At 43.1% G+C, this 24,265-nt stretch overlaps 1 protein-coding gene across 2 annotated transcripts in view; it reads right to left on the reverse strand.

Moving 5' to 3' along the window:
• LOC126161680 (inactive ubiquitin carboxyl-terminal hydrolase MINDY-4B) overlaps positions 1-24,265 on the reverse strand; it is a 234,535-nt gene that overhangs the window by 82,537 nt on the left and 127,733 nt on the right. For both annotated transcript variants that reach the window (XM_049917687.1, XM_049917685.1), the window contains exon 2: positions 2,987-3,075. In XM_049917687.1, coding sequence (XP_049773644.1) covers positions 2,987-3,075 — 89 coding nt within the window. The remainder of the gene's footprint in view (positions 1-2,986; positions 3,076-24,265) is intronic.

The following is a 24,265-nucleotide window of genomic DNA, read 5'->3' on the forward strand; positions in this document are numbered from 1 at the left end:
CACGATGGCCCTCATCGCCATCCGTACAAGTTGGCAATTGTACAGGACCTCTCCGAACACGACTAAAATTCTCGGAGGAACTGATGTAGGCACTTCTCAAAAGCGTTCCTGAGGACGCAATTGTTTGTTTCAGTGATGTAGCCCATTTTCACTTGACTCGATGCATCAACAAGCAGAACATGCGCTAATGGGCCGACACCAATCCCCAAGAATTGCGTCAAACGCTTATGCAGTAATTTACATAAAGTCACACTGTGGTGTGCAATTTCCTCAGCAATTTCCCCGGGCTTTTAACACATTTGGGTCACAGTGACAGTGATTTCAGACCGTATTGTTTTCATGTTGGAGGAATTTTTTTCCACGACTTGATGAACTGGACTTACGGTGCATTTGGTTCTCAACAGAACGGAACAACAATCACACTTCAAGGGCATCAATGACTGTTTTGAAGGAACACTTCCCTGACCACCTATATCAATATGGGCTGGTTTGGAGTGGCCAGCCCGCTCCCCCGATTTGCCCCTTGCTTTTCTTTTTTTTTTTAAAAAAAAAGATCTTGCGTATATGTCAACCGTCCCAGGACCCTACAAGACCTGAAGGCCAACATCTCGGCAGAAAATGCCGTCATATCCACTGCTATGCTACTAAGGTTCATGGGAAACGCCAGAAATCGGCTAATCTAGTATTTGGCTAATGGAGGGGGCGCCACCTACCTGATGCGATTTAAAACTGTGTAAAAAAAACTTCAGAAATCTGCCTACATTATTAAAAAAATAGAAAGACTCTAATTCATGAAACTGGCTTGATGTCAATAAGTTACGTTGCTACACCCTATACGTTATAAACAGTCACAGCCCTACAACATTTCCTTGGAATACTCCCAAAACAAGTTTATGCTGTGTACTGTGTCACTGGTACACAGCGATGTGCACCAGAGAGCGTTACTTTCCAGGCATTCCAGCTGTGGCGCCACACCGATTTCCAATTTGTTGCCGCTTCGATAGTGCTAACAATATGGGACCGCTTTATGCTTCTGCTACAAGAATGTCAAAGGGCCAGATGTATCCGTCGCCAGTGATATCAGCTGCTGCAGCGGGTGCTCATAACTGGAACTACTTTCCTCGTCACAAATGCAAGATCATTGCATCAGTAACAGGATAAGTAACGACGCGAGGCCAGTGTCATTCACTTCACACATTCACTTCACAGCACAGTTCACTTGCAGTTCACATCCAACAGTTCTACAGCTCCAGTCTACATCAGCCGACGCCATCTTCAGTGCCACTGTAATAGCTTGCTGCTGCTTAGAGGTGTTCGTCGGGCTGTTGAATGACAGATGTTATTGTTGTCTTCAGTCCGAAGACTGGTTTGATGCAGATCTCCATGCTACTCTATCCTGTGCAAGCTACTTCATCTCCCAGTACGTACTGCAGCCTACATCCTTCTGAATCTGCTTACTGTGTTCATCTCTTGGTCTCCCTCTCCGATTTTGACCCTCCCCCCTCCCCCAAGCTTCCCTCCGGTACTAAACTTGATGTCTCAGATGTGTCCTACCAACCGTTCCCTTCTATGAGGGTGTGCCACAAATTTCTTTTCTCCCCAATTCTACTCAGCACTTCCTTATTAGTTAGGTGATCTACCCATCTAATCTTCAGCATTCTTATGTAGCACCACATTTCGAAAGCTGTCTTGTCTAAATTCTTGTCGAAATTGTGTATCATCCACGTTTCACTTCCATGCATGGGTGCACTCCATACAAATACTTTCAGAAAAGACTTTCTGACTCTTAAATCTCTACTCGATGATAACAAATTTCTCTTCTTTAGAAAGGCTTTTCTTGCCATTGCCAGTCTACATTTTATGTCCTCTCTACTTCTACCATCATCAGTTATTTTGCAGCCCGAACAGCAAACCTCATCTACTACTTTAAGTGTTTTATTTCCTAGAACGGCAAATACGTAGTGAAATTATTAGCCAGGGACAGAACTGAGCAGTCCCGCCAAACAGTATTGTGTTTCATAATTATCTTCAATGTGTTAGGATAGTCAGCGTGTTAGATTTTGGGACGGAGACATGCTTGTGTCAACGCTCAAAGCTGGTACATAAAATGGACAAAAGTTTATTACCCATCTCATGTTGTATTGTCTCTGTTAATGTATATTTTGGAATCCTATGTCAACATAAGGTTGTGAAGCGTGCAGGCTAGCCACCCAGCACAGCAACTAAATATCGGGAGCTGGAAGTTGCTTGTGATGTTGGGCATCGCAAGGTTATGATGGATACAGCGTATCACATCCGTCGATTCGTCTCATTAATAATAAAAAGTCCTATCTGCTAGGAAGACCTGAATCCAGTCACAAATGAGGGTCGATATTCTGTAAGTTCATACTTCGTTCACTAAACGGTAACATGGAGTTGTATCGAATGTCTTTGGAAAGTCAAGGAACACGACAAATCATCTTGGGCACAAATGTTTACGACGTTCTAGAGAGAGAGAGAGAGAGAGAGAGAGAGAGAGAGAGAGAGAGGGAGATGAGTGTTTCATTGTATTTCACAGGTTCTCTATTTATGGAACCCATATGAATTTTATAGATGAGATTTTCATATTGTGTGAGCATGAAACATGTTCCACAATTATGCAGAAGACTGATGCCAGCGATGTAGGAATGAGTAATACGGGTCACTCTTTCTTCTATCGTTGTAGCTGTGGACATCACTAACCTTTTAAAAGTGCGAGGCATTATTTATTACGAATTTGATTAGCGAATATACATATTGTGAATGAGAGGTTAAATGTGTAATTCCTTGAAGAGGCATGAACGAGATGGTTGCGGTTGACGTCAAGCATTATTCTTAATGCTCGCTTTTGTGCCAGCAGTGATTTATTTCTGCGTGAATGTTACCCCTCTAAGCTAGCTCATTGTGTGAGTTAATAGCGTCGCGTCAGCAGCTACTCGCTACTCGCTCCACACTACTCGCTACTCACCACTGCCTCCTCCGGCGTGATGGGGGTGCCGCCGGTGACGGGGTTCTTCTGCAGCACCAGCCGCTGCTTGCGGGCGTACATCACCCTCTCTGCAACAACACGCCACCGTTAGACGTCACACAGGGCGCAGCAAATAGCAGGTGCTTCACATTTTACATTGCACGAGTCCAAAGTTTCGGAAAGAGAATGTTGCAATAAAATTACGCAACTGGGGTCTCAATTGACGATCACTTCAGTGAACTAACGCAACTATTGTTTATTATGAGAGTTATTAACTTTTTCAGCTCTATCGGACCTCACTAGGCATACTGATTTTCCGCTTTGGCACAAGTGTCAGACGACGTCCGACGCGACGTTTTGTTACTTTGAAACTTCCCTTCGTCGACGTGACCGGGTGAACGCAGTCGTATGTAAACGGAGAGTAAGAATGAATTTTCCTCAGACTGCAATTGAATGACCTTCAATTTTACTGTAACGGGATGTGTTTCGAGGCTTGTAGCGTGGTATTCAGGTGTGTCCACATTAAAGACTGACAATAAGCCAGTGAAAATGTAACAGAGGGTGTTCATAAATTCTCGCTATCATTAAAAAATCATTAGTTTTAGATTTAGTTAGTTTCATGTTCCATTGATCATTTTGCATGATAAATCGTAATGATGTGGAACGAATCATTTTACATTCACATCGCCGGCCGTTGTGGTAGAGCGGTTCTAGGCGCTTCAGTCCCGAACCGCGCAGCTGCTACGGTCGCAGGTTCGAATCCTGCCTCGGGCATGGATGTGTGTGATGTCCTTACGTTAATTAGGTTTAAGAAGGGGACTGATGACCTCAGATGTTAATTCCCATTGTACTCCGAGCCTATGAATCATTTTTCACTTTCACATCGCAAATTAATTTGTAACTATGGTAATAGAAATTCTTCTACGGAATAGAAAGAGTTGTCAAGGAGAAACTTTTTCACTTTGTTTTCAGAGTTTACTTTGCTGTTGTCAGACATTTTATATCACTGGCTAAGTTGCGGCATTATGTCTCTCTTTTTGTGCTAAAGCCAACTTTAATGTGGAGTAATGAATGTAGTTTTTCCATCTGGTATCGTCGGGATGTTTTCTCTGAAAGGGCACGGAAGACTTCCTTCCCCGTCCTTCCCTAATCCGGGTCCCCTCCCCCAAATCAACCATCCAACCATCTGGTATTGTAATTAGGTACGTCTTTGTTCCTTTTGAACAGCAGTGGATTACTTATAACAGACTTCATGAGGCAATAAATATTCTGTGAATCAGTAGTCAGAATGCCCAGCTCCCTAAACAGGTGTCTACAAGATGATCGTGGTTGAGCATCACTTCTTACAGCACGTTTTAGAGCAATGAAGACTTTCTATCTTAAATATCAGTTAACCTAGAACATTATTCCATATGACATAACTGAATGAGAGTATGAAAAATATGTCAGCTTAATATATACGGTGTCTGTTATTTCGGACATATACAATTAAGGTAAGGTCGACAAACTGATCACGTCAATGCGGATGCACTACACGCTCGGACTCGTAAGGGGATCGGCGAAATGCCACAAGTAATGAGGATAATGAGCAAGCGGCAGTACGTCAGTTGTATCTGGGTAAGTTGAAAATCTGGGTTAGACGGGAGGCGTGTTAGGGTAGTTGGCGCAATGGGGACGACCGCTGTGGGCAGATGGCGCAGTGGTCAACACACCTTTCCAGTAAACAGGAGACCTGTGTTCGAATCCCAGTCCGTCACAGATTTACAACTTTCCCCATTTGGTTTAAGTCAATGCCCACTGGCAGCTAATGTTATTAATTCCTTTGTGTCTCGATATGTCAACTTACTGATTTGTCTCTGCCCAAGATTTGCAATAGTTATAAGTGCAACTGTGGCTGGAATAAGTGGTTTTAGGAGTTACAAATTGCTCTTTTTTCCAGTTTAAATTCTCATCAATGTAGGCAGCTAAAACTTTTGAACTTTCCACCCTGCATATTATTCCCTCATAATGTTTTATGATTGGTGAAGTACCCCTAGATGAATATGATGTGTCTTTTTAAAATTGAGACTGGGACCATTTGCAGAAAACCATTCAATGATACTTTTGAGACTATTGTTTACCAATTCTTCTGTTTCTGTACGTATGCTTAGAATGATTACAATACTAGTGCCATCTGCAAAAGAACTAATTCTGCTTGTTGTATATTAGACGGAAGATCGTTTACACACATGAGCAGCGATAGTACCTAGGATTGAGCCTTCGGGAACCCCATATTTGATTTCTCCCCAGTCAGAATAACACCCCCAGACTACATTGGTTGAATTACTAAGTACAACTTTAACAATACTTTTAGTCAGATGTGGCGTTATCCACTGATTGGCTGTACAGTCAATACGATAAACCTTCAGTTTATCTAGGACAATACTGTGATTCACAGAGTCAAATGCCTTAGATAGGGCGCACAAAATACAGACTGGCTCTATTTTACTGTTACGTGCTTATAAAATTTGATGAGTGAACATGTAAATGGCGTTCTCAATAGAGCAATTCTTCTGAAATCCACACTGTGCAGGACTTCGACACTATTGGAGATAGAGAATCATGTTTTATTGTAAAACGTTTAGCACCTTTCAAAGTTTATTCCTTTGTCCTTCGTTGCAGATTTGACTTGATGTGCATCAAAAAGGTGACAGATGGTGTCATCTGGTGTGAAAAATCTAAATCCTGTGACAACGGTACTGCGATATCACCGACGCCAATATGGGAGCGTACCACCGGCAAAAACAAGCATAATGAGTTGGTGCAAAAAAAAAGGCAGGCACTATCAAAGATCTTTCTTGACTTGGACTCCTCCCTATGTCTCAAGCACGTGCTGACAGAGCGCAAGCTGCACTTCAACTTAAAATCTTCGAAATCGCAGAAAACAAGATTAACAGTCCATGAAGTGTTACATAAGCGGTTACATCTTTGCGTACAAAATGCAGGTGGTCCAAAGATGGCATCCAAATGATCGTTCTCAGCGGTATGCACTCGCATGATTCATGCTCGCTTCCATAGATGCTGACACTGACTGCCTGAAAAAGTGCATATTTTCAGATGAAGCAACATTCCACATTTCTGGCTATCTGAATTTGCCACAACTTTAGGATTTGGGGCTCCGAAAACCAAAGTTACACACGTGAACACTCTCGCGATAGCTCGAAGCTTAATGTTTCAAAAATGGTACAAATGGCTCTAAGCACTATGGGACTTAACATCTGAAGTCATCAGTCCCCTAGACTTAGAACTACTTAAATCTAACTAACCTAAGGACATCACAAACATCCATGTCCGAGACAGGATTCGAACCTGCGACGTAGCAGCAGCGCAGTTTCGGACTGAAGCACCTAGAACCGCTCGTCCACAGAGGCCGGCGTTTAATATTTGATATGGCCCAATGCACGATGGTGTGACAGGCCCATTTTTCTTTGCCTAGAAAATGTTTAACTGTACAGGCTCGAAAAGTTCCTGCTGTCACAACCTGGAGAGCTTCAGCTGTCCATCATCTTTCAGCATTACGATGCGCTGCCCACAATGGAGTCTGTACGTGAGGGTTGAGAGTAGGATGGTTCGGTATGATCCCATCGCATGGCCCCCGCGCTCTCTCGACGTCACCCCATTACGATCGCGTGTCCAGAACACCAGTCAGTGGTGTTTCTACCAATCGTGCACGAATCAATGAAGCAAGCAGAAATATTGATACTGCAATGGTGGCCCCAATATGGGAAAACATGAATATCGCCTTAATGTTCTACGAGCGACTAGTGGACCTCACAGTGATATTCTGTCACAACAGAAAAAAATCTTTGAGAGCTGCTAAACGTTTTACAACAAACCACGGTACTCTATCTCTAATAGTTCCCAAGTTATGATATTTCGATATGATAGCTAGATTTTATGGACACCCTATACAATTGCGTTACTTATTGATTATGTATTAACAAGTGCGAGCGCGCGCGCGCGTGTGTGTGTAAGTCGTTCGAATCGAAATGTCTAAAAAAGCCTCAGTGAAGTTCGATTACTAAAATGTTGTGGAAATCTAACAGCCATACGCTATACACAGAGGTGACAGAAGTCATGGGACACTTCCTAATATCGTGTCAGGCGTCCTTTTTACGGTGTAGTGCAGCAACTCGACGCGCCATGGAGTCAACAAGTCGTTGGAAGTCCCCTGCATAAATGTTGAGCAACGCTCTCTCTATAGCATCCACAATAGCGAAAGTGTTGCCGGCGCAGTATTTTGTGCACGAACTGACCTCTCTATTACGTCCCATAATGTTCGACGCGACTCATATCGGGCGACCTGGGTGGCCAAATAATCCGCTCGAACTGTCCAGAATATTCTGACATTGCGCATTGTCATCCTTAAAAATTCCATTGTTGTTTGGAAACATGAAGTTCATGAATGGCCGCCCAGAACATTATAGAGCCACCACCAGCTTGCACAGTGCCTTGTTGACAACTTGGATCCATGGTTTCGTGCGGTTTTGCGCCACACTCGAACCCTACCATCAGCTCTTACCAACTGAAATCTGGACTCATCTGACCAGGTCATAGTTTTCCAGTCCTCTAGGGTCCAACCAATATGGTCACGAGCCCAGGAGAGGCGCTACGGGCGATGTCGTGCTGTTAGCAAAGACACTCGTGTCGGTCGTCTGCTGCCGTGTCGCATTAACGCCAAATTTCGTCGTACGTCCCACATTCATTTCTGCGATTATTTCAAGCAGTGTTGCTTGTCTGTTAGCACTGACAACTCTACGCAAACGCCGCTGCTCTCGGTCGATAAGCGAAGGCCATACACCAATATGTTGTCTGTGGTGAGTGGTAACGCCTGAAATTTGGTATTCTCGGCACACTGACTCTGCGGATCTCGGAAAATTGAATTGCCTAACGGTTTCCGAAATGGGATGTCAAAGTCTGTCAATTCCCGTCGTGAGGCCACAATCCTGTCGGACACCTTTTCACATAAATCACCTGAGTACAATGCACTGCCCTTTTAGACCTCGTGTACGCGATACTACTGCCATCTGTATATGTGCATGTCGCTATGCCATGACTTTTGTCACCTCGGTATATGCTGCAGGTACCTTATTTACAATGTGATACTATGCCGCATAGAGCCTCCGTACTAATGCCGCTTAGGCAGTGACAGGCGAAGATACTATTCCGTGCTGCAAGGGATAGATGGTTTTCCGCTAAAATTTGGTATGCTGTTCACTTGTGAGGACATATAAGGTGAATAACAAATACTAAAACCAGCCTGGAAGTATTCTGCTTAATACACAATATATTATCTTGTCTTTATGTGTGTTTAGACCTAATACATCAAAGGTATTTTGTTCATATAAGATACAAATACAAGTCAGAATGGTACTGCCACGTAAAACTATAAAGTACTATTACGAGGCGAACTTGTTATTCTCAATTTTGTTACTATAGTTTCGCTTCATCTGCTTTCGCAAGCAGTCCAACACTTTTCGCCACTCTGATCATCAGATACGAAGACACTAGGCTCGGTGCCTGATGGGAGTAGCTTTAACGTATACCCAAATATCACAAATTAAATTAGTAGCACTCACATGTCCTTGAGTTTTGGCATGGCCCTGCTGGTCAATAGTCAAACAGGATTACTATAGCTACTGCATCAGTAATTGACCATTTTTCCACAGATACGGACGGAATTCATCCATTTTACATGACCTATTTCCACCATCTTGGAAGAGATATGTCACTCTTTCTCGAGAGAGAGGAGAGGGACCTTGAGAAGGGGGGAGGAGATGACTTTGGGGAGGCGACCTTGAGGGGTGACCCTGAAGGGGAGCTTCAAGACACTGGCGTAGACGAATCCCTATTATCTGTCCTCTAACTCACCTTCAACCACTATTCATAGATTTAAGTATCTAATTAATGAATCGTGGAAAATAAATCATGGTAATGTGAAGTCAGATTTTGGCTAAGGAAGGAGTGAATGGACTCCACATCAAAGAAGAAAGCGCGGTAGAGCTGCGAGATGCTGGAAAGACGACGTCAACGAAGCAATGGCGGCGAGAGGTCTTAATGAAGGAGACTGGAATGACCGTGAACGATGGAGATTAGGATACGAGAGGCGGCGGCAGCCGTAGAAACCTCGCTCATATATAAAAGGAGTGAATTACGGGAAAATTAAAATTTTCAGTCACCTTACCAATGACGTAACTGCTAAACAGATACCAAAGTTAAGTGTAAAAATAAAGTGGAAATTTATATTCGTATTCTAGACTTCTCCTATTCCTTTGATGAATTCTTGTTTAGAAACTTGTAGTATGTATTATATTAAAGAGTAACGTACGTTTTACTATCGCTGAATTACTTTTTCACTCATGTAAAAACTCGCCACTAATCGTAACGAAATTATTTATGTTTCCAATACCATTAAAATACGTCGTGCACATGCGCACCTTACTACCACAGTTATATCACACACTCCAAAAATGGCTAATTTCTTCTGTTGTTCGTAATTTCCAGTAACCTAAGTTCTAAACACATTAGTCTGTTTCACAATATTCTAAACGAGTCAAAATCAGTATATACTAGCATCGCGTGATGTGAGATTCCGTTGTTGGTAAACTTGTACTCCTCTTATTACAATGAAGCAAAGCAAGAAATCGAAGTTTCCGGATTCCTTTCCCTACTGCTGTGATTAATTTACTTCAGCTTCAAGAAGCAGGAAGCTGATCCAACTTTTCCGTAACCTGGAGCATTGTGCCTCGTAGTAATTTCCGGAGGTGTCACTCATTAGCGATGCAATGAGCAGGAAGCAAACCGAAGTGGCTGCTTCCGTTTCCCGTCCGTAGAAGTAATCCAGAAATACGTGTCTGGGTCACGCGAAATCGTAAACTGTGCATCCACCGGCGCTGGTGTGACGCTAGCACACAAATGAAAATGCGTTCCATAGCAGAAGATCGTTAATACCATGGACGCAACACAGCTATAGCTATTTAAATAACGCAGTTCGTTTCCTGAGAACCGAAGGGAAAGGGCGATGGAAACTGAGTAGACTAAAGTAAGTGTTAAGTAAACATACTATCATACCATTAAGGACGCGATGATATATCATTGTACCATTGCGGTGTGTTAACTACGCGATTATTGCACTTTTTCTTTTCATGTTCTGGTAAGATTACTGCCACTATTTCTAGGGTTGTAGAAGAGACCCATTTAAACTATTCACCTTGCGGAGATTAAATGACCAATACTACGCAATTATTCTAGACACACAGGGTAGAAATATACACGGAAAGATGCCTGAATTGCAAAAGAATGTATATAATTTTCAACAGAACAGTGAAAATGCCCTGAAACGTTACTTTTCATAGTCAAATTACAGCGAAATCTAAAGTACGAATCATCGGAATAGTGACCCTGTTCAACAAATTTAACACCCACACCTAACAAAGTTCTGTCAGGAAAAAGTTTTGAGCCCAGTGGTACGAGTGTGACACGTAGATATTTGTTTCTAGGACTTTCGGGAATCATTCGAAAAACGGTGTCCAATGTGCATTCACTCTACTTCGAAATGTGTTTTTTTTCCTTTCGAACACGCGTTCACTACCATGTAAAGAACTTCTACCTTGCTCTGTACTTTTGATTGTTTTCTTCCTCTGGGTCACGTATTCCTAATTTTCTTGAAGCCGAAAATGCACTCTAGGATGCAACTATGTTGTGTTCATCGGTGTATCTTACGTCTCGGCTTGCACAAAGACTTGTCTGATGTCGACGGAGAGCTTTAGACTACAATTTCTTCCCTTGAAACACAAGAAATAACAAACGTTGAAAGAGATGTCAGATGTTGAGTGATCACTGTGAAGGACACGCAGATGCAGTGTTCTCATATGAGACAGCGTGGACGGCACCTGACGGACTTTGAAAGGGGCCTCATTGTGGCTGTCTGGTCGATTCGTGCAATATACAGATTTGTGGGGCGTTTGATGTAACAGTGGCTCGATGTTGGATCGAGTGAGATCGTGTGGGCTGGCATACTTGTCGTCAAGATTCCGATCGACCACACCTGGTCAGCATCTGACAGGAGTTTGAAAGGGGCCTTATTCTGACTCTCCATTTGGCCAGCTGGTCGAATCGTGCAATATCCAGATTTGTGGGGCATATGGAAGGACAGTGGCTTCACATTGGTTCGAGTGGGATCGTGAAGGTTGGCATGCTCGACGCTAAGGTTCCGATCGACCACTTCAGACCACCGCAATGGAGAACCGCTGACTGTGCACTAAGCGCATCCTCACCTCTCTGTATCTGAGCTTGTCTTCTAGGAACAAGTACTGGATTCCCTGCAACATTTTGTGTCATCCAGTATTATTGGTCTGAGACTAGCAGTACCCAGGGTGAGGAATTATCATCCCATATATTGGCTACTGTTAACACCACAACACAAATGGCTGCACATGGAATGGCGCCGTGACCAGGAAGCATGGACTACTGACTAACGGCGTCGTATTGTGTTCAGCGATGAATCACAGTTCTGCACTACCCCAGATGACATCACCGGCGAGTATAGTGAGAGGCCATATTCTCCCAATGTTTTGGAGAGAGATATCGGTTTTACTTCTAGCGTCAAGGTATGGGGAGCCACTGTCTATGACCACAGGTCACGGCGGGTAGTGACTGAGGGAACTCAGACGACACGAAGGTAAGCCACGAACATACTGCGCCATCATGTGCTAGCTCTCATGGATAGCATCGTGGTGCCATTCTTAAACCGAACAATGCTCGTCGACAAATGGCACGTGTCTTTTTCAACTGTCTGCACAATGTTGAGGTACTCCCGGGACCAGGAAGATATCCAGATCGGTCCTCAACACAACACGTATAGGACCAGCTCAGATGTCAGCTCTGTCCCAGCGCCAGTACCCAGCACATCGATGACCAGTGACAACAATTGTGGGCAAGCTTCCTCAAAAGAGGCCACAACGGCCTTATGGCACACCTCCCGGCAGCATAGGTGTATGCATTCAGGCCAAAGGTAATGCTGCGCCATACTGATAAGTGGGCTCATACTGTCAAATATGAGTCGACATGGTGAAGTAACGTCACATACCCTCTCAACCAGTTTTCATTGCTTTTCCTCTTTGTCAGCCAATCACTTAATCTCTAAGGACAGTGTGTAATTTTTTCCAAAACTTCCTAATAGCCGCGTGGGGTAGCTGCCTTGTCACGGCCCGCGCGGCTCTTCCCGTCGGAGGTTCGAGACCTCCCTCGGGCATTGGGGTGTGTGTTGTCCTTAGTGTCCTTAGCGTAAGTTAGTTTAAGTTGGATTAAGTAGTCCGTAAGCTTAGGAACCAATGACCTCAGCAGATTGGTCCCATAAGACCTTACCACAAGTTTCCAATTTTCCTAATTGTTTGAGACGTCATTCCAATAATCTCATACTATTGTGCGAAAGGAATTGTTGTGACGTCCCTAATTCCAATCGTCATTTTCAAATTGTACATCATAGGTAATTTCTTAAGAGCTATCGCTTGTAGGTTAGGACTGGAGATTATTACCACGGTCGAGAGTCGTTATGCTCGACCAATTGACGCCACTGTCAGATCATAAGTCGTTCCTGTGAGTACATATGGTATGATACTGCTCTACAATACAGATATGTACTTATTATTTATGCAATAAATCTGTACGTTAGTAATATTAAATACTGTGTTAATCATCAGCTAACGGTCTTGCCACAGAGGTAAGAGGGGTTCCCGTCAGATAAACGAAGCTGAACTCTGCGACAATGTGAGAAACATCTGCCAACAATATGACTCGTAACGCACTTCGATTGCTGGCATGCAGAACGTCAGCATAAAATGAGATGACTTCTCTTGGCAATACAGGACGAACAACTACTGTCCATCCGGATGTCTAGAATGGTTTCTGGAAAAGCTCTCCCCCCCCCCCCCCCCAAAAAAAAAGAATTGTTAAAGCACTCACTAGAGGTCAGCCATACCATATGTTGATGTTATTTGGGCTATCCTCACCTCACAGATGCTAGGGAGTCCTGCGCATTCAAGCAATGTCATCTATCAGATGGAACCCAAGCCTGTGTGCACTACGCTAAGAACGGATGTACATGCTATTTCATGATGTCAGCCCTGTTGACTGCAGTTGTCATGGTACCCCTCGTCCGTTATGAGAACACTGCCGTCACCATATCAGACACTTTCCACAAGATTGAAAGGGTTGTAAAGTGTCATCCAAATGCACCTGAAAGAAGGACGGTGAGTTCTCACAAGCACAAAGGTGAGACACACCCTGCTTTTGTGTCATGTATGTGTAATGTAAGCACAGAGAGTTAAAGGGTAACTTTTTTAAATCCTGAAGTGTGAAATGTTGCTCAAAGGTGCCTACAACTTTCATATATAATGGTGCAAGAACTTGGCGCCTTGCAACATCTGCTTCGGGCCCCTCGACATTTCAAATAGCAAGAAGAGGCCAGAGCTTAGAAGTTCATGTGAGGTGTAAAATTAGCTACTGAGGTCATACTGGCACCAAATTTTACGATGATTCTGTCCAATGCCACCGTGGCCGTGTCGCACGATCTGAAGGTCGTCAAAGTCCCTCCGCCTCCCCTTAACCACGTCTCACCCCTTCTCTACATGCCTCTGCGGTGGGGGTCAGAACAGCGACGCCCGACGTGAGACACAGAGTATTTCAAGCTGACGGGACGGATTGCAGGCACACTAATAAAGACATCTTCCTGAAATTTGACTGAATTACTCCTCGGAAATGTCCACAAGGAGTAACAGGCTGTTTTTGTGTTAGTTTGTTCATTACATATTGCAAAAAAAACGTGACGAAAACCACACGACAGAACTACATCTTTGTTTCGAACATTATTTTTTCAAATTTCAAAAACCCTGCCATTACTCCTTGCGCTGTATCCTACAGATTAAGAAAATTGTTTGTTTTTTGATTTCGTATAAGATCTGCAGACTGCAGGATATTCGTGTCATAATTGGGGTGAAATGAATGTAAAGAAAACGCGATGCGAAAGAGATAGGAAGGAAGTAATGACATAAAGCCGCACAGGGTACTGCGGCAGTGCAACAACGAGAGCTGGAATTTGTGCCGGACCGGGACTCGAACCTTGACGCTCCTCTTCTCCAGAACGGCTGCCTTAACAACTTAGGCCAATAGACGTGTCTATAATGCAGGACTGTCGCCGGGTACTCATTTCATTCACATACAGTAAATTTAATTCCTCGGATGGGGGGGGAAGGGGGGGGGGGAATGACTGAATTTCTTAAAAAAGTCAGAAAATATTTTCCAAAAAAATCGTAAAAATCTATTTTATACGCTGACTGAGGGGAATGGATCCTTAAGGACAGTATGATTAAATTGTTTTAAAAATATTTATCATAAAATAACATTTTAGTCAAATGGAAGTAATGAAACTCGAGCAAAAGGGCATGGCAGCAGTACCGCAAAATCTAAATTGGAGAAAAAGATAGATGGTCTGCGTAAGAGGAACGGGAATTAATAGGCCAGAGTTAGTGAGAAAGATAGTGGAAGAAAAAGTGATACAGAAATTATCGGTTTGTGTATATTACAGCTAGAAAGAGAATTCATTCCTGTCATTAAGCAGTTTAGAGTGGGGCTTGGATAACATTTATACGTTCATGTAGCGGTTCAGAACTCTCCCAGCTTTTTCTGTGATAACAGCAGGACTCACGGCTGTGTCAGACGACTCCAGTACTCACAAAACTTAGAAAATGGTGCAAGCATAATCCTGTGAAACCCACTATTAATGGACCTTGTAGTCAGTAACACCAACAACTACCCGGTAAATCAGACAATAGGATGAGTGGCAGAGGTACATCATGCTGGTCCCGTGTGTGAAGGGGCACTGCTGATAGGAAGGAATGAAGTTGTCGACTTGCTTGCTAACGAGTGACTGCGTAACGGGACAAAGAAATACGGGCGGTTCCGCACGTAAATTTACTCTAGCATGTATAGATACAAATTAGTGTCAACTGAAACTGAAAACTACGTGTCTCGTACCAATACAAAGGATATCACTATGTGGCAACTGCCCGAAGCACTACATTCCAACCGTGATACGAATTCGGAGTGTAGCACAATGCATACCCCAGTGAGAAAATTCTTCCACCGCTTCAGCCACAGACGGCTTAAACAGCACCTTCATCGATTAATTGTACAGCCACCCCTGAGTGAATGCGGCGTGAAGGAATGCACCTGGATTATCAATATCGTCCGTTGCCCTCTAAGTTAGTGCAGTGAAGAGAAGATAGTTCCTTATTAGTGTGAATAATTCCTTAGCAACAAACAATGTAACGACCTACATACAGAGTAATTCCGCGATCATGCTACAACTCCCAGGGAGGATGGATAAGGGTAAATGTACCAATTTGAGTTAAGGGTCCGTGGTCCGTAATCGACCAAGTCGAACGCTATAACCGAAAATCGTTCTCATACCACAGACAAGAGGATGTAAAGGGTGATACAAAAGTCAGTTAACATTTGAAAATGCACTAATTCATGGAATAATCTAGGTAGAGAGGGAAAACTGACACGCATTTCTGAAATGACATGGCGTTTTATTGAAACGAAAAATGAATGCAAAAGCTGCTGAGCAGATGGCGCTGGGAGCAACACATCAGTGCATGAGAATCGTGTATAAGATGAGCTGCAGTGAGAGAAGGACTTGCGAACAGAACCCAAACTGTCACCGTGTTTTTTTAATTGTCTGTCTATTGTTTTTCTGCTTCCTGTGTGTTTTATTAGCTTCATCGACCCTGTGTTTTATGTTTTACGCTCCAGAATTTTCTGCCATTTTTACCTTTAAGTCACCGATTTTATCGCCAACTGTTATTATTTTTTATTATCTTCATCTTTTTAAAACAAATTCTGCAGGCTGAAGAGCGGCGTAATAAGCTGCTGCCAGCCCGCCCCCTTTAGAGGGAATCGAAACCCAATAAAGGAAAAAAAAAGAGAAGGAGTCAGATCATCCCCAGCCTGGCTGACAAGTACCTGCTGGAAGGTACGACTTTTATGCAGGACGGCATTCCACCTCATGTTGCTGGAGTCCGCGCAGATGCGCAGTCGGCATGGCACGCATAGGGAGACTGGTATTGGTGGGGGTTACGAGCAGGCGCTGTAGGGGAAACGCCGAGAGCCATTCTAAACTGAAGCTCACAGTTTTATAATTACTAAGTGGAGCCACTCTTCCCCCACACTTGCGTGGCGACCATTCAAAAGGATCTGTCACCTCTGCTTTGGTCAGTATTTAAAAAGAATTCCGCTGAAAATGCAGCAATTTATTTTTGCTTGGCTTGTTAACCATTTTTAACTTTCAGAGAAGCATCATGAGTTGCGAATTATCAGTAAAACCTACACATTTTTCTAGTTGCCAGTTAAAATTTGTTTCTTTTGCCAAAGCGGGGTTTACAAAATTCCATCTCACTAACATGTTGTACAGACACAATTGTGAGAGAATTCACAAACAGTGCTTTATTAAGTTTAATAAGTGAGGGTGGCTGGTGGCCGAGCGGTTCTAGGCGCTTCAGTCTGGAAACGCGCGACCGCTACGGTCGCAGGTTCGAATCCTGCCTCGGGCATGGATGTGTGTGATGTCCTTAGGTTAGTTAGGTTTAAGTAGTTCTAAGTTCTAGGGGACTGATGACCTGAGATGTCCCATAGTGCTCAGAGCCATTTTTTTGAGGAACTGAGGGAAATAAGGTCAGTAGCTGATGAAAAAGTACATTCTTGGTACAAAATAAACATGTAATGTCTTGAGTTATGTTGTTCCCAAACCCATTCATCAACTGGCTATGGCCCTAAAAATTACATTCTTTCATTGAAAACGTTTGTAGTTAGTGGACTAAAATGGTAGATAATGTTGTTTTGCATAATAAATATATGACAAAATACTGTCCTCTTTGCATGCTATCATTTGCCAAAGTCTGTTTTCGATATCGCAAATCGTTTGTGAAATATGATGAATGTTACGTATATTTCACTCTGGTTTTATTGCTGGTGCAGCGCGATCGCAAATGAGTGTGCTAAATCAGATCAATTTTCTCGAGACTGGTGACAGACAGAGACCTCCACTGAAGTCTAAAGAAAAATTCGATATGTTAGCTAAGTTTCATATTCAGAAACATATAATGTAATATGCACTAAACGCAAAACCACAGACACCTATTTTTCGTTGCAAACTTTTTCGAATCTCTCGCAGTGTTATACTTCCGCGTAAATATCAGTGTAACTACGACCATTAACGAAATGGTGGCCACATCAGCATGAACCTGTCATATAAAGATATAAGTAATGCAAAATTGAATATTTTTACCGAATAGTTTCCGTAAAATCGTCTGAGAAAGATTACAGGGCGTGCGCCTCGAATCTGTCATCACCAGTCGGCCGGAAGGTGGCAAACACTCTCGGCCTCCCCTTCTGAACAAACGAATGAACTCGCCCAGCGCTTTGAACGAAAGCTGGTCACTGCACGTCGGCACCCGTATCCTGCCCAGACTCTACACGTGTGCAAGATCTCTTGCGTAAACGGTTTGGTGAGGATAGCGCGCTGATCCACCACGTCAATCATGCTTCACCTCTCGTGTCCCCAGGCCTCAATCAGTGTGATTATTGGCTGTGGCGTTACTTGAAGTCGCAAACCTACTTCGCTCTTTCGACCTCATTAGGGAAGCTAAAAAACAACAACCGACGGCAAGTTCTCACTACTCACTGCTGATATGCTATACAGTGCTGTTCACAACATTGTCCACCGACTACAGGTATAGTTGATGAATACGGTAGGCATGCTGAGCGTTTTTTATAAAGAACATCGTATTTGATAAAAATCAGTTGTTATGCCAATTATTGCTTTTGTATCATGTCAAGCGCCATCTGTTGTCCATTTTGTGCTCTCAGACGTTGCTCGAATGTATAGGTTGTGCCCCGCATTGTACAGGCTTATCTTTGGGGCGTGGGCTGCGCGCCTTGCGAAGCTCCAGCCGAGGGATTTGGTATCGGACAGATGACGTGAGTGGTAGCGAAGGGAGGTCATGGTGTGGCACGTGCATTAGTTTTGAGTTCGGCGCGTATGCTGGACGCGAGGTCCCGTGTTGTGAATCCGCTGGTTCGTGTTTCCCAGGAGGTAGGTGAGGCAACTCAACAGATCGACGCTGGCACACTCTGAAGGGAGCAAGCGGGAGGAAGCCGTTTGCTACAGCGCCAAAGATTCAGACAACGCCAGGAGTTACACTACTGGACATTAAAATTGCTACACGAAGAAGAAATGCAGATGATAAACGGGTATTCATTGGACAAATATATTATACTAGAACTGACATGTGATTACATTTTCACGCAATTTGGATGCATAGATCCTGAGAAATTAGTACCCAGGACAACCACCTCTAGCCGTAATAACGGCCTTGATACGCCTGGGCATTGAGTCAAACAGAGCTTGGATGGCGTGTACAGGTACAGCTGCCCATGCAGCTTCAACACGATACCACAGTTCAAGAGTAGTGACTGGCGTATTGTGACGAGCCAGTTGCTCGGCCATCATTCACCAGACGTTTTCATTTGGTGAGATATGTGGAGAATGTGCTGGCCAGGGCAGCAGTCGAACATTTTCTGTATCCAGAAAGGCCCGTACAGGACCTGCAACATGCGGTATTGCATTATCCTGCTGAAATGTAGGGTTTCGCAGGGATCGAATGAAGAGTAGAGCCAAGTGTCGTAACACATTTGGAATGTAACGTCCACTGTTCAAACTGCCGTCAATGAGAACAAGAGGTGACCGAGACGTTTAACCAATGGCACCCCACACTATCACACCGGGTGATACGCCAGTATGCCGATGACGAATACACGCTTCCAATGTGCATTCACCGCGATGTCGCCAAACACGGATGCGACCATCATGATGCTGTAAACAGAACCTGGATTCATCCGAAAAAATGACGTTTTGCCATTCGTGCACCCAGATTCGTCGTTGAGTACACCATCGCAGGCGCTCCTGTCTGTGATGCAGCGTCAAGGGTAACCGCAGCCATGGTCTCCGAGCTGATAGTCCATGCTGCTGCAAACGTCGTCGAACTGTTCGTGCAGATGGTTGTTGTCTTGTAAACGTCCCCACCTGTTGACACAGGGATCGAGACGTGGCTGCACGATCCGTCACAGTATGCGGATAAGATTCCTGTCATATCGACTGCTAGTGATACGAGGCCGTTGGCATCCAGCACGGCGTTCCGTATTACTCTCCTGAACCCACCGATTCCATATTGTGCTAACAGTCATTGGATCTCGACCAACGCGAGCAGCAATGTCGCGATACAATAAACCGCAATCGCGATAGGCTACAATCCGACCTTTATCAAAGTCGGAAACGTGATGGTACGCATTTCTCCTCCTTACACGAGGCACCACAACAACGTTTCACCAGGCAACACCGGTCAACTGCTGTTTGTGTATGAGAAATCGGTTGGAAACTTCAGCACGTTGTAGGTGTCGCCACCGGCGCCAACCTTGTTTGAATGCTCTGAAAAGCTAATCATTTGCATATCACAGCATCTTCTTCCTGTCGGTTAAATTGCGCGTCCGTAGCACGTCATCTTCGTGGTCTAGCAATTTTAATGGCCAGTAGTGTATTCTTCCATGTAAGCATGTCTGGGGACGGTCATATTTTTCGGGGCTAACTTAATCGAGCGAGGGTCATTCCTGAGCAGTGACGGCGTCTCAGTGTTTTGTGTTCCTTGTGTCCTGCTGCGGTAGGATCCTTTGTTTAGAACATTACTCTATAACTTATCTTAAAGGGGCGTTACCTCACGGTTCGCGCTTCACTCAGCCTGCTGATTAGATTTTCGTGGTTGCTTCCGACGTACTGTCTCCAAATCTGGTCACGTTCGCCACTTCTAACGGCTTCCTGGTGGGTCAAACAGGCGTTGGATTGCCTTAAAGTCTAACAAGTTACGTTTGTTAAATTTTGTTCCTTTACTTATTTTTTGTGTAGTACAAGTGAAGTGTTGTTTTGATCCCCAGCGGGGACTGACAAGTGTATAGAAACGTAAGTCTCGCGGCATTCTATACCTTTTTTTTGTGAACAATTATATACTACCGCCAGCTAATAAAATCTTCTGGCACAGCTCGGAGGAAGTTCCCTAGCCATTCGTTCGATAGTATTTATGCTCATCAGTTGAATCTTTACCAATTGCCGATACGTGCGTTCGTTTCGGTTCCCAGCGAAGGGCGTGATATTTGAATTTGATTAAAGGTTGGCGGTTGAACTTATTTCAGTCTACAAGGACCAAGTGAACGGAGTCCCTTGAAACCTGCTAAATTTGGTACCTCGGTTTGAGAGGTTTCCTTACTAGGAATTACTCTGAGCACATTGCTGCCAATTTGGTTAGTGTCCTGCAATGGTTCTATAATCGGTACGCAAATTTCACAATCATTATGTCAGTATCCCGATATAATTGTCTTGGGCGTTACGGTGGTGTCTGACGCAGCCTTCTCTATCTCCGCCTCTCCCCCTTGATTTCAGCTTGTCTAATTGTTAATTATATTATGTATCTGCTAAGTCACTTCTACGAGTGTTCTAAACCACGAGAACTAGGAATTCTGAGCTGTTCGATTTGTTATCTAACCTGGGTTCGGGCCAGTGCTTGTGGTTACTTTGGACCAATTGTCGTTATATTGTACTTTTGAGGGGTCTCGATAAAATTCAGAATACTTTTGGTATTATGATTTACAACTTTGTTATTGATGTTATTAATTTCCAGGTCTAATGTTAGTACGTGTTTTTTAGACTCCCTAGTGAAATTATTGAACCTCTTATCATGATATTTTCAAGTATTGTTTACCTTGGTAAACCAGTTTCACGTTTTAATAAGTAATGATGTGGTTCTTTTAAGTGAATTAGCTTGATACTGGCAAATCTTTAAATGCTGTTTTTCTCGGAAAACTAGTTTCATGTTTTAATAAGTAATGAAATGTTTCTCTTAAATGAACTGACTTGAAGACTTTAGTTAAATTACTTTCTTATTTCAATACTGGAAAATCTATAAATGTTTTTAATCTTGACAAACGAGTTTCATGTTTTAATAAGTGATGAGATGTTTCTTTTAAATGAACTGTTAAACAGTTTAGCTGCAATTTGCATGAAAATTCTATGAAACGACGTGGCCATCTGTAAGCACTTTTAATAACTTTAGTTAGGTCTTTCCAGAAACGTTACGCGTTTCGACTTTCCGTCATTTTCAAAGGCATTGTTGTCAGTCATATAATAAACATCAGAGACATTGTATCACGTCAACATTGTCGAGCAGGAAACAAGTGCAAATTCACTTGTCTCGTCCTCGAGAATGTCGACATCGTAGAAATGTTACAGACTTTGATAGAGGAGAGGAGAACACAGAAAACTGAAGGTTGGAGAGGGATCGTCAGTCGTGATAGTATGCTACAGTTGGTAAGGACGTTGCTGGGGAAAGATGGGGTGTTGTTCGAGGTCCAGTTTTCACCTGACATAAAGACTCTAAGTTCAGATTAGTTATTGAACTGTTTGTTTCCATTTTTTTTTTGTTCAGGCTTATATCCTTATGTGCAATAAAGGCAGAAACAACCATCAAGAAAATTTGTTAAAGAGCAGAAAAATATGAAAGGAATGGGAGAGGAAAATGGATCTTAATCGCGACATGTTCCATGTTACTTCCTCAGGGATTTCATTTATGTGAAGGGTCATCGGGCAGATTTAGATATTTATGTTCCTTACACGGCGCTATCACTTACATTTGGATATATTCCGTTTAGATCTGCTACGGTAAGAAGATGGAATCTGCTGGACAGTGCAAGAGGCACCATAATGACTGCGTTATAGGACAGGCAAAATGTTGAGGTATTAGAGCGAGCGAGAGAGAGAGAGAGAGAGAGAGAGAGAGAGAGAGAATATACTCATAGTGTTCTAGTTTTTGGATGAGCAATATGTTAACATGCAGACTCCTGTCTCAGCTCAAACACTTGAGAAGAAACCATGTTCTCTGTGTAGCGTTCGATCTTGCATTTCGTAAATCTGCGTCCAACTGCGACTTTCGACGGTCTGCTTTGAGGAGGCGGTTAGCCGGCATACAAGGTTATTCTTCGTCCTGTTATTCAATCACGTAGACCGGTACAAAAGGGCCGTTGTGCGTAAAAGTTCTTGTTGCTCTCGCACTGTTACCTCAGCAGTTACTTTTCATTCAGCTTGTCGGCCTAACAGATCGATAGAAGAAAGAACACATCAGTCATTCGACATTGATAGGAGAAGGAAAACATGAATGGAATTTCCAGTAATAACGCTGCAGTACAACGTTTTAAAAAATCCAGGCTGTTAAAGCCTGTACAGGGTGTTCCACCAAACTTTACCATCTCATGTATTTCAGAGATGAAACAAAATGTGAAAATGCAATTAGCCAGGTATGTACCTGTGTCAGGGGCTCACACTGTGGGCAGAAATGCACGATCCGTACAGCTTAACAAACATTTCAACACCCGCATGTTCTTCCTGAAACTAGAGGTAAAGTTAGTGATGACGGTCTTGGTCCTCTGCTCTAAGCTTTATAACTTCTGGAGTACTTAGACTTTAAAATAATGAAAACGGTGCCACAGTTTAGGCCGTAATGCGGGTTGCCTGCACTGTCCTGAAGCCCGCTGCCTTGCTCTGCACATTACGGCAGAAACTGTGGCGCCGTTGACATCTTATAACGTGAACGTATTTCAGAAAGTATCAGGTTTAGAACAGTGCCGTCACTAATTGTACCTCTAGTTTTCCTTTCAGAAAAAAACCCCATGTATGCCATTTAAAAAAGCGCAAGTTTGTGCTGAATGTGATGTTAGTTTACATTTACGCATTTTACATCCATGCCCATTGTGAAAGCCCCTGGCATAGGTGCATCCCTGGCTAACTGGATTTTCACATTTTGTTTCATTTTGGAAATATAGAGGTGGCAGAGTTTGATGGGACATCTTGTGTATCAGAAGCTTGCTTGTTACTGTAAATATGGGACACAATAGCTGAAACCACAATCGCCGACCATTGAAATCTGTTCGAATGGAAATGAAATAGCTACTGGAGTCATCACCAAGGGAGATGTTCCACTGGTAAAGGCACCAGACTCGCATTCGGAAGATAAGAACTTGAAATACTCCAAAGAGGGCATACCTATTTCATTACATCCTTGTCCAGTTTAACTAATACTCCGTCTATAACTATATTATTTGTATCCGAAGTCGTGAAATAGTCATCTAGGCACGCATAAAGATTAAAATTTGGTTCGATCTCCTTTCTATTGGGGTAATTCTATTATCATATTGCATGGTGATGGGTATCTCTTTAAGCGACGTTAGTACCTCTTTATCCCTCCTAACAGGTATGGAGATCCATATGTCGGAAGCATCCTTTTAGAACTACTGTCCTACATAACATGTACCACACTGAATGAATATCTCTGTCGTCGTGACTTAGCACTAATTATTAAAAACTTAAGTCAAGGAACAAAAATTGCAATAAACATGGGTAATGAAAAGCCTGGGACCATCATAATTAATACAGGTGTGAAACAAAAGTATACCTCATTGCCCACGTTGATCTGTAACTGTATTGATTAATTATTGGACAGCAAATAACGAAGGTCAACAGAAATATCAAAATAGGAGCAGATAACTCTATATTTCTCTAGATTTTTATAAGTTTGCTGGTTACCATACAGGGTTGTAGCCTCTCCCCGATGTTATTCAATCTGTATATTGAGCAAGCAGTAAAGGAAACAAAAGAAAAATTCGGAGTAGGTATTAAAATCCATGGAGAAGAAATAAAAACTTTGAGGTCCGCCGATGACATTGTAATTCTGTCAGAGACAGCAAAGGACTTGGAAGAGCAGTTGAACGGAATGGATGGTGTCTTGAAGGGAGGATATAAGATGAACATCAACAAAAGCAAAACGAGGATAATGGAATGTAGTCGAATTAAGTCGGGTGATGTTGAGGGTGTTAGATTGGGAAATGAGACACTTAAAGTAGTAAAGGAGTTTTGCTATTTGGGGAGCAAAATAACTGACGATGGTCGAAGAAGAGAGGATATAAAATGTAGACTGCCAATGGCAAGGAAAGCGTTTCTGAAGAAGAGAAATTTGTTAACATCGAGTATAGATTTAAGTGTCAGGAAGTCATTTCTGAAAGTATTTGTATGGAGTGTAGCCATGTATG

This window comes from Schistocerca cancellata, chromosome 2, assembly GCF_023864275.1.
Source record: "Schistocerca cancellata isolate TAMUIC-IGC-003103 chromosome 2, iqSchCanc2.1, whole genome shotgun sequence".
NCBI classification, from domain to species: Eukaryota; Metazoa; Arthropoda; class Insecta; order Orthoptera; family Acrididae; genus Schistocerca; species Schistocerca cancellata.